This window comes from Aplidium turbinatum, chromosome 12 (assembly GCF_918807975.1).
Source record: "Aplidium turbinatum chromosome 12, kaAplTurb1.1, whole genome shotgun sequence".
Lineage (NCBI taxonomy): Eukaryota > Metazoa > Chordata > Ascidiacea > Aplousobranchia > Polyclinidae > Aplidium > Aplidium turbinatum.
This window is the reverse complement of record NC_137483.1, coordinates 8,281,251-8,301,995: the sequence shown is the minus strand read 5'-3', so window position 1 is coordinate 8,301,995 and position 20,745 is coordinate 8,281,251. Positions and strand designations below refer to the sequence as shown.

General features: G+C 38.8%; 2 protein-coding genes across 5 annotated transcripts in view; both read left to right on the top strand.

The window, feature by feature from the left end:
- The first annotated feature begins 2,542 nt into the window (after positions 1-2,542).
- On the top strand, positions 2,543-4,586 carry LOC145781258 (uncharacterized). Its single transcript, XM_082593034.1, has 2 exons — positions 2,543-3,300; positions 3,685-4,586. The coding sequence occupies exons 1-2, from the start codon at positions 2,567-2,569 to the stop codon at positions 4,004-4,006; spliced, it is 1,056 nt and encodes a 351-aa protein (XP_082449160.1). The 5' UTR covers positions 2,543-2,566; the 3' UTR covers positions 4,007-4,586.
- A 9,778-nt stretch (positions 4,587-14,364) lies between these two features.
- Positions 14,365-20,745, top strand: part of LOC145781378 (protein-lysine N-methyltransferase SMYD4-like) — an 8,440-nt gene continuing 2,059 nt past the window's right edge. Inside the window, exons 1-12 of one of the 4 annotated variants that reach the window (XM_082593170.1) lie at positions 14,365-14,507; positions 15,134-15,254; positions 15,380-15,500; positions 15,641-15,749; positions 16,348-16,413; positions 16,529-16,647; positions 17,105-17,233; positions 17,596-18,202; positions 18,348-18,467; positions 18,837-18,955; positions 19,473-19,626; positions 20,426-20,613. In XM_082593170.1, coding sequence (XP_082449296.1) covers positions 15,393-15,500; positions 15,641-15,749; positions 16,348-16,413; positions 16,529-16,647; positions 17,105-17,233; positions 17,596-18,202; positions 18,348-18,467; positions 18,837-18,955; positions 19,473-19,626; positions 20,426-20,613 — 1,719 coding nt within the window. In that variant the 5' untranslated portion in view covers positions 14,365-14,507; positions 15,134-15,254; positions 15,380-15,392. Of the gene's footprint in view, positions 14,536-15,133; positions 15,255-15,379; positions 15,501-15,640; positions 15,773-16,347; positions 16,414-16,528; positions 16,648-17,104; positions 17,234-17,595; positions 18,203-18,347; positions 18,468-18,836; positions 18,956-19,472; positions 19,627-20,425; positions 20,614-20,745 lie in introns of those variants that run through there. The other 3 variants (XM_082593168.1, XM_082593167.1, XM_082593169.1) reach the window with 3 other exon arrangements.

Here is a 20,745-nt window from a genome sequence, read left to right as displayed (position 1 = left end):
GTGATGTTCGCCCCGATAGTTCAATTGGTTAGCGCGTCACTTCTGGAACGAAGAAGCTTTAAGATCAAGCGGCGTTGGTTCGACTCTCAGGGCGTGCGCTTGAGCAACGCACGTTAAGGACTTCTCTCCATTTAGCGGCATGTAATAGATGGAATAATTCTCCGGCAACAAGACTTCAACAATCAGAAACTTCACTCTGTCTATCTCGGTGACCGGGCCTGCGTCAGTGATTTAAAGCCTTTAGTCTACAAGTAGGGTATGCGAAACTGCCAGGATTAAGCTCTGCAAGAGCTTTCCAGTCCGAGGATAAGGATTCAATCAATCAATGATCTGATCTGTTCCTCGGCACCACATTCACAGGAGGAGGAAGAGGCCATTTTCGATTGGTGCATGGTTGAGCGGAAAATCCCGACGTCCGTATGGAGACGGTTGAGGCGCACCCATGCCTGTCTTGGTAGTGTCAGGCCGATGGGGCGTGTGTTGGCGTCGGGGATGCACGAATATAGTCTGGTGATGAACAAGTGCTGCAATGAAAACAATATTTCCACTGCAGCACTTGACGGAATGGGAGTGTTATGTTTTTAAAACAGTTTTTTCATCGGTCCGATTGTGAATCTGGATCCGCTTAACTTGTCCTCAGGGTCCGCTTCCAAATACTCCTGTAACAGATTCAACGCGCATTGCTTTCTTTTCTTGGTTTTTGCATAAAGTGGTGCAAAAATTCCTAAGTGGCTCTACCACCATCCACTTCAATGTCGCTGCTACTCCCCTCTTCAGCAGAGCAGTTTGCTTTTTCAATTGCTTGAAGCATGTTCTATTTTATTTGGTCTTCAATTTAGCAGTGAGGCTTAATTGTCGGGCATTAAACACAGATAAGTTTAAATTGTGGGTGGAATGCAGTTGCAAGCTTTGTTTGTTTGTTTGTTTGTTTGTTTATCTTTATCCTGCATTGCGGGAAAGCGGACTTGAGCGCTATGCATCGGTGTACGCCTTCCGACGTACACCTGACCCACGCTGCAGCCGACTGCAATGTCTGTTTCCGGTTGTCTACTTTACTTATGACTTAAATTTAGTACTACCCATTACTCGAAATCGATCGCTGTCCTCGAACCAACGACCAAATCTGGTTTGTAGCCTATGGCTTCCACAAGAACGTCCACCAACGGCAAGCAAACAGCAATGCTGTTGCTGGTTTTGATGTCAGACAATCTTTTTAGAGGCATTGCAAGCATTACAATAAATGAAATAAATTTCAACATCTTGAAGGTAACTAACTAACTGACTATAAGCATCAAGAAATTGCTTCTAATCGCTGCGCGTTTCTTGATGCTTATAGTCAGTTAGTTAGTTACCTTCAAGAAGTTGAAATTTACTGCATTTTTATAAATATTTTCAGGTTCCTGATGAGGGCTTAAGTTAAACCGAAAACGTTTGACTGTTAAACTCATTTGTAAATATGTAAAATATATTATTATAATGCTTAACCCTGTTGTATTGTTGTGTCTTGCCTGTCTTTGGTCCATATTGATTAATCGCCAATAACAATTAATTTAGCCAAATCAGTTATCAAAAATCGCCAAAAAAGATCCAAATCATATATATGAAGCCCAACGTCTTAGATAATCGCCAGACTCTGGATTTTGGCGATAAATTCGCCAATATGGCAACCCTTCTCCACAAGAAAAAAACAAAAGTAGAACCGCGCATGCGCAGTGCTGTGCCGATACAGCTGCGAGAAAAATGCATTATTGCGCAAACCGCAGCAAACACGCACAAAGCAAGACACAAACACGTGCAGAGAAATAAACGGCAATTAGAAACAGAAATTCAATGCAAAAGTAACTTGTAACTGTAACTGTTAAAAAAGTGCTAAAATAGGAACTAGTTACCACGTTTCGTTACTTTTGAAAAATAGTAACGAAGCTACCGTTACATTACAGTTACTCAAAAAGTAACTAGTTACAGTAACTAGTTACTTTTGTAACTAGTTACTTTTGTAACTAGTTACTTTTGTAACTAGTTACTGCCCACCTTTGGTTAGACATTGGGCCAACTCCCTGAGTTATGATACATTATGACACAGCTCTTTGGAGTTGAGTATTTGCTTTATTTTTACATTTGATTGTAATATGGATGGACTATCTTGAGTCTGATGCAGATACAAATAAAGAAGCCATTTTGTTCAGAAATCGTAGAAAAAGTGTAGCCTACTGTAGCGTAGCCTATCGATTAGAAAAAACGTACACAACAGAAATAAATGTCCTACTGCAGTAAATATAGGCTAGATAATAATGCGATTTGATTTATGTTTGTCTCATTCGTTTTTTTATCGTGAAATTTATTTTCGTCTACTGCGTTGTTTGTTTTCGTGAACTCTTGAAGCAAGATATATGGCTTTCATCGTCAAGCTAAATGTTTTCCTACCCACAAATACAAACAAGTCACTAAAAAATATTTGCATAAATTGCTTGTTATCACTTTTTCATTCATTGTTTGCTTGACAGTGAATTTCATTTTCAGAATATCGTGTTCATAAATATTTGATGCTACCACAGAAGAGTGGATAATGGTGCATGAATGGTTTGATTCAAAGGTGCAGATTGGCTTAGTCTCGGAGGAAGACTTCAGAAGCAGTCTTCCAAAGTATTTCAAACATGGTGCAGATTCTAAAATCAGGTTTGACAAAAATCACGTCAATGTGCTTGCGGGGGACATGCACTCATTTTCTCCATTTGACGCTTCCTCGTTTCCGCAAGAAATGTTAATAGACTCTCAAGAGACATTAGTAGACATGAAGAGGCAGCTACTTACTTTGCCAAGCTTCATGCCATATCAACTCCGGGATAAGCGAACATACTGTGACACGAACAGTTATATAATCTATATAAATCCGAAGCATCCTCGGATACGAGAGAACTTGGAAAAGTCGTTCAATCTCTGTCTGGAAAAGCTGAGTAGAGGAGAACACTTTGCAATGGAGATAAGATTAGACAACGCCATGCGTGCTTATTGCAACAGAACGTCACATAACTTACAAGCATCTGTTCCTTACAATACACCGTATGTTTGCGTGACAAATTCCAGTCCAAAATGTCAAGAATTTTATCAGCCTTGCCTCTGGATATTATGCTTTCCCTGTGCACTGCTGCTTGGAATACCTTACTGTCTTTGTCGAGGGTGTACCACGCAGGATTTTGATTGCCAAATTATGGGAGATGTTACTCATGTTAGCCACCATATGGACCATCAGTCAACTTCACATATCACTACGAAACATGAAAGCGAAGATACCACCATGGAGTAGGTGACTTAAGATTAGGAAAGTGCAATGTCCACGTCAATATTGTTAGCAGTGAAATATTTGTACTTCCTTCTTTCTTATTGAGTTATGTTTTCTGAATTAGAATGTTTTCACATCGGAATGTGCAATTTCTTAGGATATTGCGCAGTTCTTGTGACAAGCAATTTTAAAAACTAGCCTAGCCTACGCTTTTTTTCTACATTTAGCCTATAAATGAACAACAATCCGCTTAGATTTATATCAGGGATATCTAGTAAAGATATCTTCTTTCGATATCCCTGGTCTATATCTGTAACATGCCGGTAAATGAAGAGAACTTAAATTAAATAAGCTACTCTAATTAATCACGCACTGACGCAATCATTTATTGTGCTTCATTATAGGACTGCGCATGGCTACTCGTCTTATCAGTTGAAAACCGTTACTAAGAATTACCAATCCTTTCAAGCTCATGGAAATTCTGCTTTTGAAGCTAAACAACATGCCTGGCGTGATTCTAGCAGCAGCACCACGAATTTAGTTGGTCACCCAACTTCTTCTACAAAATCAAGCAACGACCCATATGAGGGTTACAAAGGACGAATGCCAAGTGAAGACGAAACACCACGCAACGACCCTTACAAAGGTTATGTAGCTCGGACATCAAGCGGACACCCAGAACCACACCATGATCCGTACAAAGGATATAGAGAAAGATTTTCATAACCTAGCTGTTTTTAATTCGCAAAACCTTCATATTTTAAGTTAAGAAGTTGATTGCTCGTAGCCTAGTACTACCTGTACTTTCAACTTTTATCCAACTTCTTTGGATTGTTTACCGTTAATCACGTCATTTCTGCAAAGAGAAATAAAAGTCTGCGGTAAAAAAATGAGAGGGGAGATGACCAAAGAATTCAACAGTGCAAAAGTGCATGTTGAAAAGTAGGCCTAGGCCACACCTGGATCCCCCAAAAAAGATTATTCATTATTTATGTAATTAGCGTAGGAATATATAGGCTAGGCCTCTTTATCACTTTTGAGCTGAAAAAATGTTTCTTAAATTTTTTACTTCAGGGTGCATTTATAGACCCCTGAAAATGTGGTGATGCACATGGCAACCAAAGCTAGCGTGAAATTACTTTGAGGATTCCAGTATTTCTGTTCAATTGGTTGCAATTTTCTATCAGGCTCCATAGGTCTCGTAGTTGTATTATCGTTAAACCTGTATAGGCTGTGAAGAATTCCACAATCAATGTTTGTTTTTTAAGAGAATGAACGTTCTTTGTTATTATAATAAAACGCTCCAGATTTATCTGTTGTATGTTATAAAGCTCAACTTGTTACCAGGGCCGTTGAAAAGATAATGTGGACCTGATATTGAGTTAATATCGTTAATATAAGTTAAGTCCGCCCCGTTAGCTCAGTGGTTACGCGCCCGGCTCAAAATCACGCGGCACAAGTTCGACTCTCGAGGTGTGCGCTATAGAGCAACGCACTTTCAGGGCTGCTCTCCATTCAGCCGCACCTAGTGAAGGGAATAATTCCCCAGCAGCAACACTTCAACAATCGGAAAACTTCACTCTGTCAATCTCGGTAACCCAGGAGCGTTGACAGAGGGGTCTAGGTGGTACGTTTGCACCCGGACCCGAAATATTTAAGAATCCCGGATTAAAAAAATTCCCGCGACTTCAAACATTATCAAGATCATAATTAGATCTCTAAAAGAATTGCCATCAGAGGATAAATCATTTCAGCTGTCAGATGGTAAAATACCGGCCCCCCTTCTGGGTACCGGACCCACTTCAGCTTTCTGGTGGTAAAATGGCCACTTCAGCCACCAAACAGTAAAATAAGAATTTAGTCTAGTATAGTGATTTCCCTAACCACGAATATTACCCGAAACACAAATTTCAAAATAAACAGGCTAATATTTGTTCAAACTCACAAACTGAACTGGCACAGGTAAGAAGCTTGCTATCCCTATTTCTGCACTAAAAATTAGGCCAAAACCGCTTTTCAGATTGCAGCAATCAGCAAATATTTGACGTAGGCTATACGCCCAAACACCTTTCTCAAACCAAATTGAAAACTTTCTGAGTGTCTGCACTAACTTTGCTGTAAATTCTCTTCTTGTGAGTCTAGAATGACCAGTGAAACATCAATGGAATCGGGAAGTAACACTCTAGCACCATTTGACAAATAAAAATTCGGAAAAGCAACCGCTAGATAGAGATAGCAAGTTTTGCGATTCAAGAAATTTTAAGATTGCGCAAGATTTGTTAAATGACCATGCTTAAACGACATCAATAAAAGTTTGTACACAACCTTGATATATTCATAACATTGTCAATGAAGGGAGCCCGAAAATAAATTGGTACCGGGCCCGAGAAATCCTGTCAACGGCCCTGCGGTAACTAGCCCTTGGTCAAGAGCCTAGAAAATGCGAGAGAAACACAACATATCATCAAGAATACTGTTAATCTAAACATTGAAAAACTGCCTATCCTGCTCACATACAAAATGACTACACAACACAACGGATCAAGTAGAGAAATACGTTTAGAGGAAAAGTATCTTGTCAGACTGGGCAATCTGCATGAATAGCCTAGCCTACTTATCGTAATTTGGCCAAAATTAATTTCTAATTTTAGCTTATTTCAACTAGCAACGATTATGCTACTATCGGGATAGTTTTAGCCGGAATTCAACTGGAACTTTTTCTAGGGTGTCGTGAGGAATTATAAACTTTTGAAGAGTGTCCCGTTAGCTCAGTGGTTACGCGCTCGGGTCAAGATCACGCGGCGCAAGTTCGACGCTCGGGGTGTGCGCTTGAGTAACGCATTTGTTTTGTTTGTTTTTTGTTTTATTATCTTTATCCTGCATTGCGGGAAAGCGGACTTGAGCGCTATGCATCGGGCTACGCTTTCCGACGTACACCTGACCCACGCTGCAGCCGACTGCAATGTCTGTTTCCGGTTGTCTACTCTATTTATGACTTAAATTTGGTACTACCCATTACTCGAAATCGATCACTGGGTAGAGGCAATTATCGTAAAGTTTCTTGCCCAGAGAAACAACAGCAAGTGCGAGTGGCTGGCGTCGAACATGCAGGCTCTCGACTGCGAGCCCAACGCGCTAACCACTCGGCCACATTTCAGGACTGCTCTCCATTCAGCGGCACCTAGTATGGAATAATTCCCCTGCAACAACACTTCAACAATCGAAACACTTCACTCTGCCATTCTCGGTAACCAGCCCTGTGTCAAGATCTTTGCGAAACTACTTTCCAGGAATAACGAATCAAGGCTTTGCCAGTCGGTAGGCACTTTAACATATGACAGTTTTTCGTGCGAACCACCTACCACCATTGCGCCGCGGCGCATTGATTAAGAAAGGTAGGACAATTTTCCTTATAAACTCAATTGATTACTACATTAAGATCCTTCTTGTACTCAGTTCAGTTGCAGAAGAAAAAAGAACATTAGCAGAGGGTGGGAATCGAATCCACGCAATCGAAATGACTATTCACTTGCCCTAACCTCAACCCATTAGGCCACGCTGCTTGTGGCGATACATTTGTAACGTTACTGGGATTGCCGGTTGAATGCTTCTGACTAAGAGTGGCTGACAACGACACTAGATTGTTGGTATCAGAAAGTACATCTTGTAGTACGCCACGTGTGAAGCGATCAAGGCGGATTGAGAAACGTCACTGACTTTCCGTGGTGAGGGCGTAGATCGAAAAAGAAAGAAGATTTCCACACCAGTCTGTTTTATAGGCGAAATCAGTCACCCTTGGCGAGTGCTGCCAGATGCAATGCTAATTAATTAAAACTTGAAACAGTTGAGAGTACGGTAGGCTTAGGGATTGTAGATCATAGGGATGCGAAACTTCATCCGCTTTTGGCTTATCCGCAACACTAGAAGGGTTACGTTTTTTTGTAATTTACAAAATATTTTACTTTTTATGGGTTATATAAGAAGAGTGAAGTTGGTTTTAAAGTAATTTAAGGTTTTTAGTTGAAAGCAAGCCAGCAGTAAAGCGTAAAAAAATGTTAAATTGGCAATTGACCCTTCTAATGTTGAAGGAACAACGGAGTTGCGCGTCCCGTAATGTACCGTCCCTAGGTAGGCTAAGCAACTGAATTAAGATAACTGCACTGCAGAATATTGGCTGGTGACGAATATAAGACAGCAGTCGGTACACATTCACTTAATTTTCTTTGTATCAAAAATCTTTCGAGTAGATCGGTCAGAATATCACGTGCTGAGTCGCATGACTGAAATCAGCTGATTCGCAAGGAAAACTGTCTTATGTTAAAGAGCCTACTGTAGTGTTTCGTCATAGAAACCATTGTTACGTTTCACTAGCCTATCGTTTGTACTATGTGCGACTGTTACGAGACTAGAGCATGAGATAGATTCAGCGGAGAGAAAGTACAATAAAGTGGTCTGTGTGTAATCTATTAAAGTGTGGTATATCTAAGTTAATCAAACGGAAATACAACAATGGCGACGAGGATTTAAGTGAAGGATGGCTGAACAAGTTACTGTAACCCGAAGCAACCCGCTGGCCTACGAACTAGGCAGTCTCAAATCGTTTCAAGTGCAAGGTGATCCACATGGTTTAGGACAAAAATGGAAGCAGTGGAAAAGGTCATTTTCTCTTTTTACTGTCAGTAAAGGAATCGCAGACGATAAACAAAAGCAAGCGTTGTTGTTACACACAGCTGGAGAAGAGGTTCAAGAGGTTTATTTCAGCCTCGTGGACGAAAATGACGACAGTAAGTCTTTTAACGATACTCTAGCAATTTTGGATGAGTACTTTTTGCCTAAATCTAATGTTCCTTTTGAAAGATACAAGTTTCGACAGCTGACGCAAGCCCATGACGAGACAATTGATAAATTTATTTGCCGTTTGCGCCAGCAAGCAACGTTGTGTGAATTTGGAACCAATAGAGATGACTACATTCGAGATCAAGTTATTGAAAAATGTGCTTCTAACATATTGAGAAGAAAGTTGCTCGAAAAAAATAACCTAGTTTTGAATGATGCAATAGTTATTGCAAAAGCTCATGAAGATGTCGAAAATCAATTAAAGACAATGCAGCCTACGTCATCAGTTCATGTCAACGAAGTGCGCCACCCAGAGCATCGACGCACATTGCCTTCAATTAAGAAGGAAGGGAAAGTATGTTTTGCTTGTGGTAAGACTGGACATTTTAAGTTTGATCAACAATGCCCAGCAAGAGGCAAGCAATGTAACAAATGTGGCAAAGTCGGACATTTTGCTTTACAATGTCGAACACGGTCCCGAACGAATAGATGTGTGACGTCACAATATCCTTCTGACGTCAAGATGAATCGGAATACGCCGTCGCGGAGACCAGTGCAGCGCAAGTCCAATACCAATACATTAGAGGAAGAAGAAGGAAAGACTTTTATTTTCGCAGAAAACGAGGAGAGCAACAAAGAAGAACTTTTCAACTTACAAGGGACACGTAAGAACTCTTGTACAATAACTTTGAAAGTTGGTGGTGTAAAATTATCTGATGTTTTGATCGATTCAGGTGCTGCCAGTAATGTGATTAGTAAAGATACTTGGGAATGGTTAAAATGTCGTAATGTTGTTGCCCAATGTCGGAAATCAGCTAAATCTTTGTATTCATATGGGAGTACTACACCGTTACCTACACTAGGTACTTTTACTGCAGAAGTAATTTGTGAGGATACTAATTGTGCCTGTGTAACTGATTTTATTGTAGTTAACTGTGATGCACCCAGTCTCTTAAGTAGAGATACTGCAGAAAAATTAAGTGTATTGCGTATTGGCCCTTCACGTGTAAACAATCTGTGTAATGATGTTTTTGATAGTTACCCTAAACTGTTTAATGGGGTGGGACTTTTAAAAAATTATGAATTAAAGTTACACATTGACACATCGGTAAAGCCCGTGGCTCAACCAGTACGTAAAGTTCCATTTCAACTTAGGGGTAAAGTTGAGTGCAAATTGCAAGACCTACTCGACGCAGACATCATTGAAGAAGTTCCCGAGGGACCTACAGGTTGGGTTTCACCCGTTGTTATTATCCCAAAGCCAGATGGGGATGTACGATTGTGTGTAGACATGCGTCGAGCGAATGAAGCAATCATCCGGGAACGACATCCCATTCCAACAATTGAAGATTTGTTGCATCGAATGAATGGTAGCACTATGTTTAGTAAACTCGATTTAAAGTGGGGTTTCCATCAAATTATGTTAGAGCCAGAAAGTCGTTACATCACAACATTTGTGACGCATAAAGGACTGTATCGCTATAAACGTTTGATGTTTGGAATCAACTCCGCTCCAGAGAAGTACCAAAAGATTCTGTGCGATGTGTTGAAGAAATGCCAAGGAGTAGCCAACATCGCAGACGATGTAATTGTGTACGGGAAGAACAAAGAAGAACATGATCAAAGATTGATTAATGTTTTAGAAAAACTACGGGAAGCCGGATTAACCTTGAACAAACATAAATGCCAATTTCGTTTACCGAAGCTGACGTTTTTTGGACACAATCTGAGCAAGCAAGGTGTCAGTCCTAGCGAGGAAAAAGTCGCAGCAATACTGAATGCAGAACCACCGAAAACTTCAAGTGAAGCAAGATCATTTATGGGATTGGTTCAATACTCTTCTAAATTTATTCCAAATCTTGCTACGATCGCTAGGCCTATACTTGATCTGACAAAGAAAGAAGTTAAATTTGAGTGGAAGCAGGAGCAGCAACAAGCTTTTGAACAGCTGAAATCATTGATGACCAAAGCTAATGCATTAGCATTTTTCCGAACCGATTGCAAGACACGCATTATTGCAGATGCATCACCAGTCGGTTTAGGAGCTGTTCTTACACAGCTACAGGATGGGTTATGGCGCGTAATTGCCTATGCGTCAAGGAGTCTTTCTGACATTGAGAAGCGTTATAGCCAAACAGAAAAGGAAGCTTTAGGATTAGTTTGGGCATGTGAACGCTTTAATCTGTATGTGTTCGGGAAAGAATTTGAGCTGGAAACAGACCATAAACCTTTACAGTTTATTTATAACAAAACGTCCAAACCCTCTGCCAGAATAGAAAGATGGGTTTTAAGGTTACAAGCTTATGATTTCAAAGTTGTTTACAGACCGGGACGTACGAACATTGCAGATGCCTTATCAAGACTCAACTCCACACAATCAAAAGAAGACGGTTCGCATGAAGAGTACGATTTTGTGAGGTTAGTAGCAATAAGCAGTACTCCAGTTGCATTAACACCGCTAGAAATTGAAAGAGAGTCTGCTCGTGACAAGGAGTTTGAAGAAATTCGAAAATATGTCAAATCTGGCGATTGGTCAAAGTGTTCTCAATTTAGCTATTTACATGTCAAGGATGAACTTTGTTGTTATGGTGAATTAATTTTAAGAGGAACACGACTAGTAATTCCAAAGTCTTTGCGAGAACGCGTTTTGGAGCTTGCACATGAAGGACACCAGGGAATCGTTAAAACTAAGAATAGACTACGCACGAAAGTGTGGTGGCCTAAAATGGACAGTGATGCAGAGAAGTTGTGTAGGAAATGTCATGGTTGCCAAGTGACAAGCGAATATGCAAGACCGGAGCCGATGACAAGAGTGGTTCCTCCGAACGGTCCATGGCAAGCTTGTTCTGCTGACATTCTTGGACCGTTGCCAAGCGGTGAAAACATTTTAGTTATTGTAGACTACTACAGTAGGTACTATGAAATAGCTGTCTTGAAGTCTACTACCACCACGAAAATAATAGACGCAATTGTGCCTGTGTTTGCACGATTCGGTGTGCCAGTTTCTTTGAGAACTGATAATGGGCCACAATTTGTTTCTTCAGAGTTTGAAAATTTCTTAACCGAGTACGGCATAAAGCATGAAAAGTCGACGCCATTGTGGCCACAAGCAAATGGAGAGGTGGAGCGACAAAACAGAACGTTGATGAAAGCGATCAGAATTGCACATGTGGACGGAAAAGAATGGAAAGAGGAGATCAGTAAATTCCTGATGGCTTATCGATCGACACCACAGTCATCCACTGGTGCATCTCCGTACTATTTGATGTTTGGACGAGAAATGAAAACGAAACTTCCAGAATTGTGTCGTGAGCCACAACAGTTCGACGAAGAAGTCAGAGATCGTGATTGGGAGAACAAATTGAAAAGTAAAAGCTATGCTGACGAAAAAAGGGGGGCTGTAGAGTCGGAAATAAAAATGGGTGATGAAGTCTTAGTTAGAAATCCTAAAACTTCTAAATTGTCTCCTACATTTAAACCTGTCCCTCAAACAGTTGTCTCGAAAGAAAAGGGTGAGGTCACTGTTATGGATAAGGATGGTATTGAACTAAAACGTAATTCGTCTTTCTTTAAGAAGTATATCAGTCCAGACAATAGTCCTTGTGAAAGTGAGACTTACGACTCACCACTAGTCACTGTCGATGAATCAGATTCAATGAATCTATCACCCCCACGTTTACAAATGCCAGAACGTAGATCTTCTCGCTGTAGCCTATAACTAAACCAACAAGGTTTAATGACTATGTTCTCACATAAACATGTTTACTGTATGTGGTAATATTGTGTAGTTCTGTTTTTACGTGTATTGGAGTAACCTACCACATACTAACAATTTTCTTATTTGTTTATGTCTTGCTTCATACTTGCATATTAAGGCATATCGTCGAAATAGTAATAGCCTGATCTGATGTTCTATGTACATACCGTTTATGTCACCAATTGTTTCGTAATTGAGTCGCCACTAAAGTGCAGCTGTAGCAGTTCATAAAAGCTCATTCATATTCTTGTTTTTCAATGTTAAAGCTGCATTAACTATTGTGATCTGTACCGTATTTTAAAGTTTAAAAAAAAGGAGGGATGTAGTGTTTCGTCATAGAAACCATTGTTACGTTTCACTAGCCTATCGTTTGTACTATGTGCGACTGTTACGAGACTAGAGCATGAGATAGATTCAGCGGAGAGAAAGTACAATAAAGTGGTCTGTGTGTAATCTATTAAAGTGTGGTATATCTAAGTTAATCAAACGGAAATACAACACCTACCTTGCCGGTCCGAGGATAAAGGTTGGTATTTGGTTTTTAAATTTTTATTCTCGGACTGACAAAGCCTTGATAGGTTATTCCTGGTAGTTTTGCATACTTGTAGAGGCTTTTGACGCAGGGCCGGTTACCGAGATTGGCAGAGAGAAGTTTTCCGATTGTTGAAGTTTTGTTGCCGGGGAATTATTCCATTCATTGGGTGCCGCTGAATGGAGAGCATCCTGAAATGCGTTGCTCAAGCGCACACCCCGAGAGTCGAACCAGCGCTGCGTGATCTTGTGCCGGGCGCGTAACCAATGAGCTAACGGGGCGAAAAAGATTCAAAGCCAACCAAACCAAGTTTGAAAATCACTGCATATGGTGCTTGGTTCACTTTCAAGCATAGAGCTTTCAAGCCAAAAACAAATGTTTAATTTTTTAATGGCAACGCTGATTAAGTGCATGCAAATTTACAAAGTTGATCAATGCTCCGTTGCTCACCGAACCGAACTTCTCAGTTCTCTCTCAGTCTCTCACTCTCAGAGCCAAACAGAAACTAAAGCAAGTTGTCGTAAACAAATTTATACGAAGCGGCTATTTTTACACACTTGTTGTCATGGTTACAATCAGGTGTTGCCAGAGTTAGGATTAAAGTTAGGAAGGTTTAAGGATTAAGGTAAGGGTTTGTACTTGTAGACTGTACAGGCTTTTGACGAAAGGCAGGTTACCGAGATTGGCAGAGAGCAGTTTTCCGATTGTTGAAGTTTTGTTGCCGGGGAATTATTCCATCCATTAGGTGCTGCTAAATGGAGAGCAGTCCTTAGAATGTATTGCTCAAGCACACACCTCGAGAGTCAAACCAGTGCTGCGTGATATTGAAACTTCGTAGCTGGTGTAAAAGTCTTCGCCCTGGTAAAAAATACCATGACATCATAGACAGGAATCAACCAAACATATAGGGTGAAACTAATTTACCTTTGCTTTACTATTCACACGCCACGCTTTAACCCATTTGTCTTGGTCAAATCCTGTCTATGACGTCATTTTTTTATGGTATTTCTTACCAGGGCGGAGACTTGTACACCAGCTCTGAAACTTCTTCATTTACAAAGTCATGCCCTAACCAACTGAACTATCAGTAGTATATCGTACTATATATACTGTATAATTGTATATGTTAATTATTCCATCAATTATTTATTTAACAAAAACAAATGAAAATCAATAATATCTACGGTACCGTACTAGTCTTAAATACAAATTTAATAAACTGTTTGGGGGTCTGGCGGCTTACTTCCAGAGAAGTTTGACAAGTTTTGTCGTTTTTGGTCACCGTTTGAATACTTTTCTATCCAAAATCACTTCTTGATTAGGACCCACACTGAATTAAAGCCTTTGATTGAAAATCAAATTCACAGCTCAAATCTATTTCTTCGCAACTGAAGTATAGGCCTATTACAATAAATAATTTTTTGTGTAACTTTCGTTAGTAAAAGATAGAAATCGTCTGGACAAAAAAGAACTTCAAATATTTTATTTAGCTAGGGAAGGCACTAACTTTTGCACCCCTATTTTTGCATAACTAACTTTTGCACCCTTTTTGTATCTGATTGAGATTTTACTTAAAAAAATACTACTATATATTTCTAATAGGTTACTTACAGTAGGTTTTTAGGGTTGTGAACAAACTATTTCTTTCTCTTCTTGAAATCAATGCTAACTTACAACTCATGTGTTCTTTCTGCCATTGGTTAAGTTAATAGTTGTTATGTATAAAATTGTTAAGAGAGTAGGAATTTTTTTCTAAAACTAAAGAAATGCCCTTCTTAGTTTTGAGGCTGGACACATGGCCAAGTGGGCATATGAATTGGTGGTTGAGGTTTTAAAGGGAATCTTTGATATTCATCAATTTTTTTGATATTTTTTACTACTTGTAACTTTATCTTGATATAGATTCACAGTTTCTAGTGATATTATGTCAAACCATGATGGTAACAAGTCATACCAAGATGCAATTCGTTTAAATCATTCTGGAGAAACTTGCTTCCATCAGAAAAAGTTTACATCTGCTTTGGAATATTATACCCAGGCATTGTTGTACTGTCCTGCTTTACATCGAAGCAGTCACAAAAGTTCTAAAAAAGTCAGGAATGGTGCGAGTAATATTTTATTTGTAGACAAGTTAGTATTTCTGTTTTTTACCTCTAGCTGTCTTAATTTTAATATTTAGAGACTAGGCGAATTATATTAATTAGCAGCTGATAATCAAAAAGCTTGCCCATGTCATATAAGAGTACCGGTACTACCGTAATTACTAAACCATTTATGTTGAAATGATGTAGATCACAGGTTCTCATCCATTTTACTTTCACTTACCCTTTTGCCTAATTTCTGAAGATAGATTTAACCTCGTCATAAGCTTTTCCAGAGCAAGTATGAGCCAACATCTAAAAAAAAAAAATGTTGCAAAACATTTGCATACAGTTTTGTGTGGCCTAGGTTTTAACTTTAAACAAAACATTGCAATTTGAACATTAATGATTGCCTAAATGACTTTGACTATGAATCAAAAATAAACAACGATCATACTGGTAAAAGCGAAGCTCTATCTATTGTACAACATGGAATAGTTTGATCAGCTTATTCTTATATGGTACTCAGCAGTCAGCATTTGATGAATCTATTTCAGAAAAATGTTTGCTTGAGAGTAAATTCTTTTGATGTACGGTAGTTGAAATATCTTTGATTTTCAAAAATTTTCTTGATTTTGTTATTGTAGAGTATCCTTTGGGGCTTGTGTATTCAAATCGAGCAACTGCATTGTTTCGCTTGAAGAAGTATGAAGAGTGTGTCACCGATATAAACAGAGCCTTTGCTAACAGCTGCCATGATGATGCAAGGTATGTTTATCAATAATTTCAAGTCATGATTATTGGTGTAACTGATTTACTGATGAGTTATGGTTATAGATGTACCACACAGATGTGTAGATCAAAATAAGTATGTTCGTGCAAATATTTTTTAGGTTTGTTGAATTGATGAACAGATTAGCTTGGTCATACTGGCATTTGAAGGAGTATGGAAAATGTTCTCGCTGTGTCAATCTATCTCTGAAAAGCACTCAATATAAGGCTGTTGGGTGTAAGGTATGTGATGAGGTGAAATATTTCGCCAAAGCAAGATTTAATGATTTGTTTCCGTAATTATAATGTTTGCCATTTTCTGGATGAATGTTACTAGTTACTACTGGTATTATTGTTCATTACGATCAAATCATTGCGTTTAGGAATTGGATGTTTTGCAAGCACTCGTTGTGAAAAGCAAAGTAAAACTTCATGATACAAATTCCTTGGATACTCAGAAAAAGGAAGATGAAGATATTCCCCAGTTATACGGTGCTGTATTATTTTAACTGATGGTATTTTGTACATTTTTTTGATTTCTTAACATATCAATAAATGTAGATACTAAACTCATGAACTCAGCAAACGTTTCAAGAACTATAGGCTACTGACTTCATAGCACTGAAGATGAAGATTGAAGATATATAGTATAGTTTTCGAAACGTTTGCTGAACATGATTTTTGTGTTTACATTTTGGGCTTATTATTTGTTCCTTACTGTACATTAAGCAGGTATTCCCACTATTTTGCTCATCAGTCAGTATGTTATTGAAATGTTTTCAAAACCACCCTGAAAAAGCTACCACTTGATTGACAATGTCATGTGAGAATTATAGTTTTGTCTAAGCGTTGTAAAAATAATGATTTTGTGTCTATTGTGATGACATGCAAGTGCGTCATGAGTTACAGATGCAACACAGTAGATGTAGTATCTCCAATTTGTCTAGTCAGCCATCAGCGGCTTTCATTTAGCTTCTTGCAGTGACACCTGCATGTGCTAGAGTGGTGCTGAACCAAAGATCTTTCTAACGTTATATAGATGCTCTCACCACTCAGTCGTAACATGCCATTTAAAGTGATTTTCATCCAGGTGGTGATAATGCTAACATTAAGGGGGTTTCTTCATGTATCAAGGTGGACAGACATCCAATTAAAGGTAACCATATGATCAATTAGTATATAAAAACTAATTATCAAAATGCTGTATTGTAATTTGTTTTGCAAAAATGTGTATTTCTTCTAGACTTGAAGTACGGTACTTTTGTTTCTAGGTAGACACTTGATAGCAACGTCAATGTTAAAGCCTGGAAGCAATATTCTTAGTGAGGAGCTTTTCAGTGGAGTTTTACATGAAAAGTTATCCAACTATTGCTGCAATTATTGCTACAAGGTATTGTGAACACAGTCTAGAATGCACTTGCTTGATTGATCTAGCACTGAATTTTAGGGTCTGCTACTATTCGGTGAGTCCGATTCGGTGAGTCTGATTTAGTGAGTTTCTAACCTCTAACCCCTAACACTAACCCCAAACCCCTAACCCTAAAACGGCAATGCTAATTAGGCTACGGTACCCGATAATTAAAAAAAAAAATTGAAAAAATCCCCCGTTAAGGGATCAGACTCACCGAATCGGACTCACCGAATCGGACTCACCGAAACGGGCCATTCCGGAATTTTAAGTAATACAAGTTTTTCACTAAGCATTGGTTGGTTGGTTTTGAATCTTTATCCTCGGACTGACAAAGCCTTGACAGGTTATTCCTGGTAGTTTCGCGTATTAGTGGCATTAGAGCTTAAACATAATAATTAATCCTAGTTTTATGCAACAACTGCTGCATGAATTACAGGATTGCAGACTGCACGGGGTACCATGTTACGGTTGTTCAAAGGCTTTGTATTGTGATGAAAGGTGTCGGGAACAAGCGTGGGTTGTCTATCATTGGTTAGAATGCAGCATGTGGCCTGTCCTGCAAAGGGTGTGTAAAATTGGATCTTTGTTAAAACCAGTTTAGAAAAAAGTTTTGAATTTCAGTTTGTTTGTTTTTGTCAAAAGGTTAGCTGTTCAATGCGGACAGTTTTCTGTTTGCTTTCGTTTTTCAGATTGTTAGCGTAAACCTGGCGACAAGTTGTTTGTCTCAGAAAAATTTCAACGAGAAAGCTTTAATGTCTGTTCGTACCTTATGCTTAATGGGTTGAATACATGTATCAGCATTTTTAAAATTTTAAAGCAACGAAAACTTACTATTTTTCTTGCAAATTTAGCAACGTGATAGGCCTAGTTGTTTATTGCAAGATTAGCTTTACAAGAAACAACCTGTGATTTTTTGCTCATTTTCAGATAGATGTTTATGCTCATCTGGCAATACGAACGCTGTTATGCGCTGCGTACGAAATGTGTAGTTTGGACCAAGGTGCTGAGAAGCTCAAACACCACTGTATGCTCATTTCTTCACAAATACAAAACACTTATCTTGACAGCAAAGTTTCAAACAGCAAGAAAAAAAGTCTTAAAAAGACCCAAAAACATTCTTCTGAGATTCCCAAGCCACAAGATGACCAAAGCGAGCCCTACCACGCCGATTATTGGAGTGTGTTTTCTTTGCAAACACATGAACCAGAACACACAAAAATAGTCGTTACTAAATGTGCTCTGTATGCAAGCTATCTCGCTAGGGTTGTGAACCGATGTCTTCAGATCAGCTGGGCTAATAAGCAAAAGAAGTCTTCCAATAATCATGTTCAAAATCAAATCGAGCCTCTCGAAGCCGAATTGAAACTGTCATTTGCAAAGATGTCATTGAAAAACTTGTTCAATCATTCCGAGAAAACAAAAGGATTTTCTGACATAGACATGTTCAAAGAAAAAACGCTGGATATTTGTAAAACAATGGCCCCCTTGGCACCTGTCGCTAAACTCAAGCAACCTGCAGGATTTCTGTCTAAAGGTAAAGTGCAATATATATTTTCATTATCATTGTATTTCTTTATGGTACTCTTTTTAGCGTAATTATAGCTTACATTATGGACTTTATGGTTATACCTTGCATTATGGTTTCCTGAATACTAAGCTAGATTAATGTTAAATTTCAGAATTACCACGAAGCTTTCAAGACATACTCGCATTCTTGTTGAAGCGTCATATGTTGCAGTTATATACGAACTGTCAAGCCGTTTACAGCGTTATACCAGATGAACCAAAAAATGACACGGGTAAAAAACTTTAAGTTGAATATAAATTTGATACATAAAACATCGACCACCGCATATGTTTTTTGGTGACACCAACACCATTATGTTTCAAGTTTTTTTTCCCAGTAAAATGTTGGTGACAACTGTGGTGTGCATGCAGTTCCACTATCGTAGCCGATGTGTTGCGGTATAAACTTAATGTCTAATTCAGGTTCTTGGAAATGATTGTTCACAACTCCCTGATTGATATCCATATCCCAACCAGAAAACCAGTTCATTTTGCATTGAATCAACGTCTAAAAATCGTTGAATCAATAGAAAAAAGGATTGGTTTGTTGTCGGGGAAGTCAACTAAATAAATCTTTCTTAGTCATCATCGTGTAATTCTAGCAGAGGTGACGACGATGACGCAGCAACGCATAGCTTCCGCCATCTTCCCATCCACGAGCCTTCTAAACCACGGCTGCAATCCAAACACTGTCATCAGCTTCACCGGACGACGGATACTGGTCAGTGCAGGAAATGTCAGCCTTTTTTACCCTTGATGACTTCTGAAAGTAAAAAGCCATCAGCTTTCACCTTTTTCAAATTTCCTATGCATCCAAGTTTAATATAAATTTCTGTATCATCAAATTTATCTCACTCATTGACAGAATTTGTTTTTTTTATGCAGAAAAGGTTTTTAGTGACTTGTAACCAGGATCTTGCTTTTTCGTATTCGGCATTCTCTCTCCACTTTGCTTTAAAGAAGCCTGATCTTGGTCCCGAAACATCAGGGTCGACCAGTTGTCTGCAACGACTCCTTCGCTTTTCTCTGTCGTTGGCATCTTTAATTTTTAAGTTTCGCGTTGCAGAGATCGCCATTGACCGTTTAATTAATTTAATTCATACGATGCATTCGTCGGTATTGGTCATCAGACTCATTCCATTTTAGGCTTGTTCGAATTGTTGTTTTTTATTTTCCAAACTTTATATTTCGTTAGTTTGGTTGCTGCTTTGTTTCAACCATCCTTGATCATCATGTAGGTTCGAGCCATCCACTCCATAAGCAAAGGTAGTGAATTGGAGCATTGCTACGGTCCATGCATCAGCAGGCATTCATACGAAGATAGGCAAAAGATTTTGAAAGAGCAATATTTCTTCAAATGTCAGTGCGAAGCCTGTGCCAACTTTAAAGAAGGTGAGTGGATTTTTTCCTATTTAAAGTGTAGCTCTTAGACTTATGTCCTCGATAATTAGCATAATAAAAGCTTCAGTTGCTGGCAAAGAATATTACCATCCCAAAATTCTGATATCTGTTGGTTTATATTAGCAACTTTGATTTAGTAATTAAGAATTTCATAAGCTGTTAATAGTTTAAAAAACAAAATGGTGGTTAGAATGCTTTGTCAATCTAAATAAAACTACCGAGCTCAAAATGGTAAAACGAAACTTATGTTCTGTACTTCTGCAGAGGTTTTGAAAACTAAGATGTACTGTTTTCTTCAGTGCTGAAGGTTGAATGAATTAGTAGCCTTATGAAGATGGAAACAGCATAGTTTTCGAAACGTTTGTTGAACCTTTGGTTTTTAGGATTCAATGATTTAAATTTTAGATTTTCAATTTCCTTTGCATCCTGCCATAGTTAAACACTTTAGGTAGTATCCGAGGGTTTGATAAGATTCTTACTACCAGCTCGGGATGAGCTGATGTGGACTTTTGACACCCAACAACTAGAAAGCGGTGTGATGCCGAAAGAAAGGTTAGGGGACTCGGAAGAACTTAAATATTTAGGTATGAGGAAGTTGTGAAGCTATAAACAATTCGCACACATGTCAACGTTCTTTCCTCGTAGATTGATTTCTGCCCATAGAAGGTTGTTGTTTAAAATATTTCAGCTAAAACTGCCTGCATTGCGCAGTTGCAGTTACAAGAGAAACGGATGACTGTAATTGATACACTTCAGTGCTTTGTTATAAACGAAAATTTTTACTGCTTAGGCGATAGTGATCAAAGAGCGTTTGCGCAGCAGTTCACCGCGTACAAGTGCCCAGCCTGCGATGGACCGATGCTTATCCTTGAAAGCAAGGATGTTACTGATCAGACCATACAAGGGAGATGTGCCAACGAAGCTTGCAGACAAGTCTACGACTTGACCAATGCTTGCAGAACCTACAATAGATTTGTGGTAATAGTTTAGCTGCTTTTTATGAAATTCATCTTTTGTGATTTTTTTGCTCTTTAGCTTCCAATGAAGCACTATATATTAATTTTTAAACAGGTATTGATGTGACCTATTTCTAGTTTTACTGTAAAATGT

Excerpts from the sequence above, each read along its gene's own strand:
- LOC145781258 (XM_082593034.1), top strand. The coding sequence starts at position 2,567 with ATGGTGCATGAATGGTTTGATTCAAAGGTGCAGATTGGCTTAGTCTCG. Across the intron at positions 3,301-3,684 it reads AGCGAAGATACCACCATGGA|GACTGCGCATGGCTACTCGT; the intron begins GTAGGTGACTTA and ends GCTTCATTATAG.